Genomic DNA, 11,088 nt, shown 5'->3' with positions numbered 1-11,088 from the left:
GAGTACACCTGTGAGGCCGGGGGCCAGAAGGTCACCTTCCGCTTGGATGTCAAAGGTTAGTCCCTGCAGGGTCACTTCTTGGTTGTTTAGCTCTGGCTGGAGAGGAATCTTGATGTATCTCTGAGCTTCTCTTTATGGCTACTAGTACATCATTGTGTGTACCCTGGGTTAACTTCTGGGCAGAGATGAGAAACAGAATGCAGAAATATTTGATGGGGAAAGAACAGCACAAGATAGTGATTAACATGATAAAAAAAGATCTGAGTGTCTGAGTGAATTCTCAGATCAGTAAGCTTCATTAACAGCTACTCTGTTAATCCCAGTAAATGGGATAATTGGGGGACTTAATGAGGATAAAAGAGACAAATTCTCTTGTCTGTTGGCCCCACCATTTCACAACAATTGCTCTCTAAGTGGGTGATGTAGTGTTAAGTCAATGACCACACAAGGGAGATGAAGGACTGTCTTTTCATAAAACTTTTTGTGTCTGAAACCTCACTTACTGGAATGAAATTTGGGGAAGGTATGTAATAGCTGGCTTTTGGTTTCATCATTAGATACTAGAACAAGACAATGGTCCCCAGGGTTCTTAAAGAGTGTCCTAGGCCTTCAGGGTGTGTGTGTAGGGGGGAGTGGGGAAGGGAGGGTCCTCTGGCTTCAGGTTTGGTGCTGTAAGAAAGGAGGAAAGAGAGGAGAGAGAGACAGAGAGAATGAGACAGGTAAAGGAAGGAGAGGAAAGGAGGAGAGACCTATAGACATAGACACATAGACACAGGGAGGTATAGAGAATATAGAGAGGTATAGAGGTGTAGCTGGGATCCAAGACCATTCATTTTACATAACTGAGATAAATTAGACAGTAGTAGAGTTTATCTTCAGTCATCCTTGCTACTGAAGGGGAGCTAGGTGGCACAGTGGATAGAGCACTATCCACTTAGCCCCATTAGTCCATCCCACGGATGTGTAAGAGGTCCCTCTTCTCCCTTCCTCCTCATCTCACATTGCTTGGGAGCTATTCTCTCTTCCTTCACCCCATCGCACATGAAGAGTCCTCCTTGCCCAAGCTAGCCCCTCAGCATGCACAAGTGAAGCTATTCCATCCCGTCTTCTGCAGCACGGGGCCAGGTAGTCAGGAAGACTCATTTTCCTGAGTTCAAATCTGGCCTCAGACACTATTAGAAGCTAGTGTCTAAAATCAGGGAGATGACAATGTCCCAGGCCTCATCTCTCAGGCTCCCTACGGAATATTGTGTCTAGTCTGGGGCAGAGACTGATGCTGGTAAATGTCAGTGGATGGTTTTGAATCCCCCCCGCTTCTATAGCTATTTACAACTAATAGAGTTAGGCTATAGTAAACGCCCGTTGTCATTTGAAGGGAGCCAGGAGTCAGGAAGACTCATTTTCCTGAGTTCAAATCTGGCCTCAGACACTTCCCAGCTGTGACCCTGGACAAGTCACTTGACCCTGTTTGCCTCAGTTTCCTCATCTGTAAACTGAGCTGGAGAAGGAAATGGCAAACCACTCCAGTGTCTTTGCCAAGAAAACCCCAAATGGGATCATGAAGAGTCAGACATGATTGAAAAATGACTGAACAACAAATTAGAGGGGAGCTGTGCCACAGGTAACTGAAATCAGTGGATAAAAATCCCATTTTAATTTTGAACATATCACACGTACCAGATGACAATAATAATTACAATCTCTTATAATATTGTTATAACCTATGGAGGCAGAGTGGTATAACGAATAGATAGACAGCTTCAAAGTCAGGAAGACTCAGGAGGAGAGATATGAAATGATATCTTGAAAGGATGGATGGATCAAGTGGGGATTTTTAAAGTTAGGGACATGTCTAAAGGCAATATCAAAGCCCCTTGCAGACAGAAAGGGATTAAAGATAAGTGAGAGGGTAAGAATGATAGTGGGGACAACGTGCTGCAGAAGACGGGATGGAATAGCTTCACTTGTGCATGCTGAGGGGCTAGCTTGGGCAAGGAGGACTCTTCATGTGCGATGGGGTGAAGGAAGAGAGAATAGCTCCCAAGCAATGTGAGATGAGGAGGAAGGGAGAAGAGGGACCTCTTACACATCCGTGGGATGGAGCTGAGCTCATTTCTCAACAAACCTAAAGAGAAAATGCCCAACAGATACGGTGTAGGTCAGTCAGTGCATCCAGCTTTCCTTCTCCACAGACATATTTTCTGTTATCTGTACTTGAGGGGAATCACCTCTCCTTTGCAGCATTTTTAGAACTTTCCTGATTCTAGAGGATCTGTCTCTCTGTGCTCCTCCCACTGGCTGTTAGGAAAATTTCCTCCATCCAAGGGTCTCTTTCCTTTTTTCTTATTTTTTGAATATTTAGAGCATCTAATAGACTTGGGCTGGGGCCCAGTCCTTCAACAGCAAATTACTCACCTTGAAACTTTAGTTTTGGTAAGGTGACTCAGTGCCCTGAGTAGAGTGTCTTTGACCCTGTGTTTGTGATTTTCCCAGAAACCCCAGTGGTGTTTGCCAAGGAGCAGCAGACTCAGAGCAAGGTGGAGGCCGTGGCGGGTAGCAGTGCCACCCTGAGCTGCGAGCTGGCCCAGGCCCAGACAGAGGTGACCTGGTACAAGGATGGGAAGAAACTGAGCCCCAGCCAGAAGGTGCACGTGGAGGCCAAGGGCCGGGGCCGGCAGCTGGTGGTGCAGCAGGCGGGGAAGGCAGATGCTGGGGAGTACACCTGTGAGGCCGGGGGCCAGAAGGTCACTTTCCGTCTGGATGTCAAAGGTCAGTCTTTGGGTAGCAGGCTTGGCCCATTATATTTCAGGATGAGAAGCAGGGTATCACTTCTAACCTGGAAAGGGCAGCAAATGCTTCATGTGGTCTAATATCATTATTTCTGTGCCATATTCTGGGCACTGATGACCATCTCCCTTCTTTCCTTACCTCCGTCTCCATCCCCCCGAAACCATGAGAAGATGGCAGCGTGGCACAATGCTAAGAATACTTGACCTTAGGGGACCTGGGCAAACCAATTCCCTCTGTGCCCCTAGAGGGAGCTAGGTGACACAGTGGGTAGGACCCAGGGCCTGAAATCAGGAAGACTCGATCAAATCCAACTTCAAACACTGATGAGCTGTGTGACCCTGGACAAGTCGCTTAACTACCATCTAACTCACTTTCCTCAAATGTAAAGTGAGAGTAATAATAGCACCTGTCTCCCAAGGTTGCAGTGAGGATCAAATGAGGCAATATTTATAAAGTGCTTGGCACAGTGTGAGGAACACAGCAGGTGCTTAATAAATGCTTATTTCCTTCCTTCCCATTTTCTGAATTGCCTAATAAGGAATGAGGCATGAAGGTCAAGGTTCCAAGAATCTTAAGTCTAAATGTGCCATAGGAAGGGGACCAATGCCCAGTCCCCAGGTCAGTTAAGTCTTCTCATCCATGCATACTAGGAGGCTGGGGCCATACCTATTAAACTGGGTTTGTCCAGCTCACGACACATAGGATAAGATCTGAATGTTACATGCAAGGTACAATGAAGGAGGCTTTTACCATCGAGACGATCGACAGGGGCTTCTTAGAGGAGGTGACTTTTAAGCATAGGTAGGCACTTAACCTTCCAGGTAGAGACGGGCACCCAGGGTCCCTTTGGGTGGCATGGGCTATGTGGAGGTATGAGAAAAGCCTGGAAAAGAAGGATGGTGCCAGTCTGTGGAGGGCTTTTAATGCCAGGCACCTCAAATTGACCACACCTTCAGCTACCGTCGTCACCACTTCTGGCTTGAATGAGCTCAGACTAGATCATTATTGCCTTGTCTTAAATAGCCTGAGTCTCCCTGATTCGAGTCTCTCTGCACATCCTCCAGGTAGCTGCCAAAGTGATTTCCCTCAAGCATAGATCAATCAATTCCAATGATTTCCTATTGCTTCCAAGATCACATATAAAGGCCTTCATTTGACCTTTAAAGGTCTTTCCAACCTGGCCCCTTCCTACCTGTCCAATACACACTCCCCTCCATGTGTGTTCTGTGGTCCACTCGCATAGGTCTGCTTGCTGTTCCTCAAACACAAAATTTCATCTCTCATCTCCATGCCTTTTAACCGGCTGTTCCCCATGCCTGGAATGTTTTCCCTCCCAACCTCCAACTCTCAGAGTCTCTTGCTTCTTTTAAGGCTCAGCTCAAGTGCCATCTTTTAAGAGGCATTTCCTGGTCCCCCCAGCTGCTAGGGCCCTGCCTCCCTATCCTAACCCTCACCTTCATCTCTATTTGTCTGGTCTGTTATGATTTTGATATATTATCCTCCTTCCTGTCCTTCCTCCCCATTAGAATGTGAGCTCCTTGAGAGGAGAGAGAATTTTGCATTTTCTTTGAATCCCCAGTGCTTAGAGCAGTGCTTGGCATACTTAATAAATAAATTCTTGTTGAGTGATCCATTGATTTATCCAACACTTCCAGAATATTCTATATAGGTTATCTTATTTGATCTTGGCACACACCCTGTGAGGTATGGAATGCAAGTATAATTATCCCCATTTTATAGATGAGGAAACTGAGGCTCCATGAGATTCAGATCTCCTCCCACTCCTGCAGCCTTTCTGAATGACAAGAAACTTGAATCTCTAGAGATATGTCCTCCAAAGATCATAATACAAGGTAGAGCAAGACCTATGCAGAGGAATGGTTTAACAGGCACAAGAGATTACAAAACAAAGGAGGAATAAAAAAAAAAGACTCAGTTTTTCATCATCTCAAATCAGTTTTACTTGACGCAGATCCGCTGGTGGAGAGGAAACCAGCCTTTGTCTCTAAGCTGTTGTCTCTAACCCTTTGTGTTCCTCCCTTCCTAGAGCCCCCAGTGGTGTTTGCCAAGGAACAGCAGACGCAGAACAAGGTGGAGGCCGTGGCTGGTAGCAGCGCCACCCTGAGCTGCGAGCTGGCCCAGGCCCAGACAGAGGTGACCTGGTACAAGGATGGGAAGAAACTGAGCCCCAGCCAGAAGGTGCACGTGGAGGCCAAGGGCCGGGACCGGCAGCTGGTGGTGCAGCAGGCGGGGAAGGCAGATGCTGGGGAGTACACCTGTGAGGCCGGGGGCCAGAAGGTCACCTTCCACTTGGATGTCAAAGGTCAGTTGCCTTGAATCTGGAGAATCACAATTCCTTCTGATTTGAGGGTATATAGATAGATTTGTGTGTGTGTGTGTGTGTGTGTGTGTGTGTGTGTGTGTGTGTGTGTGTTACCAACAGCCTGGAAACTCTGGGGTTGTGAGGCAATTTAATGATTTGGGAAGATTAGGAAAAACCCAGGTTTGTTCCTTACTATCTGGACAAATTGATTGATCTCTCTGAATTTTACTTTCCTCATCTTTAAAACCAGAAAGTTGGACCCAGATAATCTAAATGTTAATATGAGTCCTAGCCAAGGGCATCTATGGTTTTTCCTTCTTTAAATTGTTCTAACCTTAGCAAGCACTAACAAAACCAAATATTCACAAAAAACAATTTTTAAAAAATTATGTACACATAGCGTGGTAGATCTAGTCCAGTCTTCTTTTTTACTTTTTGTTGTTCAGATCATGTTCAATTCTTTGTGACCCTATTTGGGTTTTTTCCCCCCAAAGATACTGGAGTGGTTTGCCATTTCCTTCTCCAGCTTGTTTTTATAGATTAGGAAACTGAGGCAAACAAGGTTAAGTGACTTGCACAGGGTCACACCGCTAGTAAGTGTCTGAGGCTGGATTTGAACTCAGGTCTCCCTAACTCAAGGCCTGCCACTCCATCTCTTGTGCCACCTAGCTGTGCTCTTTATTTTTCTACTTGTGAGGAAATCAAGGCCCAGAGACTTAGATGACTTGACCAAGACTACCAGAAACTAAGGAAGGATATGAATCTCTAACTCCGAATCCAGTGCTCTTTCCACCATGATAGCCTGTTTCTCATGACACTTTGTCATTGCAAACTCAAAACTTTGTTGTTGCAGCATTAAAAAAATGCATATATTAACTTTTGAGAGGCACTGAGGTAAAGTGGATAGAGAGCCACCCTCAGAGTCAGAAAGACCTCAGTTCAGGTTCTGCCCTTGACATATACTGACCAGGTGACTATGGGCAAGTCAGTTAATCTCCGTGTCCCACACAGCTATCTGAGACTGTCACCTGCAGAACAGCTTTTTGCATTGGTAGATGGAGTTTTTCCCTGGAAGTTCTCTACATCAGTGAAATAAAGACCTGTCAAAACAACAACAGAAAATTAACTTTAATAAGATAGAAATGGAGACATCTTGTTTGCTTCTGTCCCTTCTTAAGTATTTTTCTCTAGGATTTTTTTTTCGAATTTTGCTGCTACTTTTTAACAAAGGGCCACCTAATCAGAAAACCAACCCGAGATGTAACAAGAGTCAAGGTATTACTAAAATATAGGATTTTTAAAAGCAGTAATGTAGAAACAGTCCCATCAGTTTCCTTCATCAATCAATCAATAAGCATTTATTAAATGCCTACTATATGCCAGGCACTGTGCTAAGTGCTTAGGATATAAAAAGAGGCAAAAGATGGGCCCTGCCCTCAAAGAGTTTACAATTTAATGAAGGGCTTACAGCTTTATTCAGCATTTTTCATACAGAAGTGTCATTCTGAAATCTATTGGTAACCACTGATCAATTCTGGTTGAGTCATAGAATCACAGGCCCACAAGATATGGTCCCAATGAAAAGAGCCCTTATGTATCATCTAATCTGTTTCTTCCATTTTAAAGACAGAACTGAGTCACTTAAGGTCACATTACTACTAGGTAGACAGAACCAAGGCAGTGAAAGTGCTGGAATTTAAGATACAGAAGTATTCTTTTTTTGCTATTAGTTTTTTTATTATATTTTATTTTCAGTTCCAAATTCGGTCCCTCTTTCTACTCCCTCCCCCACCCATTGGAAAGGCAAGAAATACTGTACTCACTATACATATGAAGTCATGTAAAACATATTTCCTCATTAGCCATGTTGCAAAAAAAAAAAGGCAAGAAAAATAAAGTAAAAAAAATATACTTCAGTGTGTGCTCAGGGTCCCTTAGTTCTCTCTCTCGAGGTGGCGATCTTAAAGAAAAGTCTGGATCCTCACTGGGTAAATGGACAAAGGGTTTCATTTTTTTTAATCTGACTGCTGAGGTCCTTTCTAACTGTGCGGTACTGTAGTCCTATCATTCTCTTCTCCTTAACCACATAGACTGTCCCAAAAGTCTCAGTGCCATTTTAAACTATCAAAGTTATTTTATTTATTATTAAAGGTATTTTATTTTAGCTATTAAAGCTACTTAAGCTTTAATAGCTTAAAACTGCACCAAGACTTTTGGGACACTCTGCATATGGGGGAACTTATTCATACTAACTGAGGAGAGTGATGTCACTTTGACTTCCAATCTAGTTTTGAAATGTGAGCTGTGAATTAACTGTGTGTAGCAATTCCCCCATTACTTAGACCCAAAGTGTCCAAGTGCAGGCCAAGTATATTGTGGCTAACTGGAAGGTGTGGCCCACCTGAGGTATTTAGATAGCTCTGGGAATTTTTCCAACATCAAATCTAAGTCTACTTCCCTGAACACCTGTGGCCATTGCTCTTAGCTCTGTCCTCTGGGGCCAAAAAGACCAAGATGCACAAGATGAGATTTGAGTGCCTTGCATTTCTAACCTACAAGCCTAAATCTACCTGTAGAGTGGGCTCTTCCAAATTATAGCCCCTCTAGTGCTTGTAGACTCCTGAATTTCCCAGAATTCCTCCCTCCTTCTTCTGTCCACTTATCACCAACAGCTTGTCAGACTGGTGGTAGTTTCACATTTTGTGGTAGTGTCATCTAACATGTGGCATATATCCACTTTGAGAACCACTTTGACTCCAGCCTTCAATTTCTAGAAAATGAATTAGTTCTTTGATCTTCTGTTCGTCCCTCTGTATGTTTGTTCCTCCCTTCCTAGAGCCCCCAGTGGTGTTTGCCAAGGAGCAGCAGACACAGAACAAGGTGGAGGCTGTGGCAGGTAGCAGCGCCACCCTGAGCTGCGAGCTGGCCCAGGCCCAGACAGAGGTGACCTGGTACAAGAATGGGAAGAAACTGAGCCCCAGCCAGAAGGTGCACGTGGAGGCCAAGGGCCGGGACCGGCAGCTGGTGGTGCAGCAGGCGGGGAAGGCAGATGCTGGGGAGTACACCTGTGAGGCCGGGGGCCAGAAGGTTACCTTCCATCTGGATGTCAAAGGTTAGCTTCTCCAGGGGTTCATGAAGCATTCTAATTCCACTGGGGGAGTTACATATAGTCTAGATACTGTTTCGGTTCTCACTGTTATTTGGATTTCTTTTCATAGACCTGTTTCTCAAGTCTTGCCTGGCTTTTAGTATCTTCCTCTCTCCCCCTGACATATGTACATTCTATGTACGTTCTTTAATTTTAAAGGGGTTTTGCTGATTTTATTTTATTTTTTAAACTAATTTTTTTAATCAACAAAAATCTATTTTCTCTCCTTCTCCCTTCCACCCTGTCGTGACCCATACAGAAAAAAAAAAACAACAAAATCTTTTTAACAAATATGTATAATCAAGTAAAACAAATATCTAAATTGGCTGTGTCCAAAAAGTTGAATCATTGTGCACCGTGAGTCCATCCCCTCTCTGTTGGGAGCTAGGTAACATGCTTCATTATCTAGCCTCTGGAATCAAATGGTTGATCCTTGCATTGCGCAGAGGCTTACATCTTTCAAAGTTGTTTGTCTTTAAAAGCAACATGTACCTTCTTCCTATCTTGTTGCTTAGAGGTCCTTATAACTTTGGCTGTGCAGGGAAGGGTTATGTATGGTGTCCTGGGCTGTACCTAGTAGCATGTGGATGCCTAAGAGTAGTCAAACATCTCTGTCTCCACGACTTCTCTAATCTTTGCCATCGCATAGGATGGAGCTGGAGAGACTGCATATGGCAGTGAAGAGAATGCCAAGAGATGGCAGGACATGGTGGACAGACTTCTCAAGTTGGAAGACCTGGGTTCAGATTGTGCCTCTGGCATTTAATAGTTGTATGAACATGGGCTAGTTAAATCAACGTATATTTATCAAGCTCCTTCTCTGTGTCAGGAACTGTGCTAAAAGCTGAGGAGACTAGGAAAAAAAAAGGTGAAACCAAGAGTCCTTGATCTGAGGGAGCTCATGATCTAATGGGAGAGACAACGTGCAAATGACTGTGGACGAATAAGATACAGATAAGATAAATTGGAGATTATCAACCGAGGGAAGGCAGTAGCCTTTTATAGAGGGGGTTGGGAAGAAGGTAGGATTTTAGCTGGGATTTGAAGGAAGCCTGGGAAGAAGGTGGAGGTGAGGAGGGAGAGGATTTCAGTGTAGGGGATAGTAAGAGAAAACGGCCAAAGTCAGGAGTGTCCTGTGTGAGGAGCCCAAAGTGTCCCTGGATCGCGGAGTATACGGGGGTTATAAGGCATAAGAAGAATGGAAAGGCAGAAAGTTGACCTACCCTTGTAAGTCTCAGTTCCTTTATCTGTAAAATGAGGGGAAAGGACTTGACTTCTCAAGGCCTTTCCAGCTCTATGTCTGTGGACCTGACAGAATGGACCTGAAGTCAGGGGATACTTGGGTTCGTAATCTGACTTCTACACTTATTAACTGTGTGACCCTGGGCGAGTCAATCCACCCATCTCTGAGCTTCAGTTTTCTCGTTTGTAAAATGGGTCTAAAAACACGTACGCTTATGTCCCCACACAGGGTAATTGTCAGTGCTTTGTAAAGCACTCATGACCTTGTAAAAATGTGACTTCTGACATATACTGGCTGTTTTGCCAGAAGAAAGGCACTACCTTAAACAAAACTGGGCTCATCTTACTTGGGGCAGGTCGCTTCTGGGTACCCTTAGCAACCGCAGCAAGCTTCTGTCCTCTCACACTTCACCACTACGTGTCATTGTTTGATGCTTTTTTAGGACCTTCGGTCGCTGCAGGCTCTCACGTTTTCTTGTCCTGCATAATGCTTATCCATGTCCTTACATATAGTCTCCATAGAAGAGCCCACTTAATGCGCTGGAGTCCTTTCCCTGGTTATTTCAATACCTTAAGGGTACCAATGTACAGGGGTGTGTGGAAGGTATTCACTCACACTTTAAAGTTTAATTTCTATTACTAACACTTTCTGATTTGTAGCGTCTGACCATTTCTGAGATTTTAATGCTCACAATGGAAATTGCAGTGCACCCCCGCCAATATAGCACTGCTCATCTCCTATCTAGCATTCTCCCTACATAATCAGTTCAACTTCTTTCTTGTTCATAGACCTGGGTTCAACTCTTACTTCAGGCAGACATGAGCTATATGATTCTGGATAAGCAACTAAATCTCTCTCAGACTCAGTTTTCTCATCTCTAAAATGAGCATAATAATAGCACCCATCTCACAAGTTCAAAGGGAGGCCTAAATGAACCAATGTATATGCAAATCTTATAAATAGAGTGCTTTATTGATGAATTATTATGACCACTTATTATTATTCACACGTCTTCTTGATCTCAGAGTTCTTCTCTGGGTATGGATCCCCTATAATCCTCTGCTCTCGAGTTTCTCCTCATCTACTTAGGTTAGTTGTTGGGTTATAGACACGCTGTCACAAACCCATGTAGAATCCACACTTTCTGACTTGATCAGATATTCTAGGGCCGGTGCCCCACTGGCAGAGCCTTTGAGAACCCAGAGTCTCCTCCATAGCACAGTGAAGCACCAGAACATTTGAATGGAGAACAGTCATCAGTATTATTTACTACAGCTAGAAAATTTCTTAGCTTTGAGGTTTCACTTTCTAATAAAACAATCAATACTTTACCGTATCCATTCTGTATACTGAAGATGCTGAGAATGAAGGATGCTCGTGTTTTGGGAACCTAGTGTTGCCTTTGTTCTGCTAAGGCCTAGGGGACCAGAGGGAAGCCTTCCTTTTTCTTAGCTGTTATCTCTAATGGTTCATGTTTCTCTCCTCCCAGAGCCCCCAGTGGTGTTTGCCAAGGAGCAACAGACTCAGAACAAGGTGGAGGCCGTGGCGGGTAGCAGCGCCACCCTGAGCTGTGAGCTGGCCCAG

General features: G+C 44.3%; 1 protein-coding gene across 1 annotated transcript in view; it reads left to right on the top strand.

The window, feature by feature from the left end:
• Window positions 1–11,088, top strand: part of LOC114024241 (obscurin-like) — a gene marked incomplete at its 3' end in the record, with an annotated part of 134,013 nt that overhangs the window by 50,412 nt on the left and 72,513 nt on the right. Inside the window, 5 exon segments of the mRNA XM_027837253.1 lie at window positions 1–55; window positions 2,494–2,769; window positions 4,838–5,113; window positions 7,950–8,225; window positions 10,994–11,074. The exon segment at window positions 1–55 is cut by the window's left edge and continues 99 nt beyond it. Coding sequence (XP_027693054.1) covers window positions 1–55; window positions 2,494–2,769; window positions 4,838–5,113; window positions 7,950–8,225; window positions 10,994–11,074 — 964 coding nt within the window.

Source organism: Vombatus ursinus, unplaced genomic scaffold (genome assembly GCF_900497805.2).
Source record: "Vombatus ursinus unplaced genomic scaffold, bare-nosed wombat genome assembly UNPS02014820.1, whole genome shotgun sequence".
NCBI lineage: Eukaryota > Metazoa > Chordata > Mammalia > Diprotodontia > Vombatidae > Vombatus > Vombatus ursinus.
Note: the sequence above shows the minus strand (reverse complement) of the source record. Positions and strands in the feature narration are given on the sequence as shown.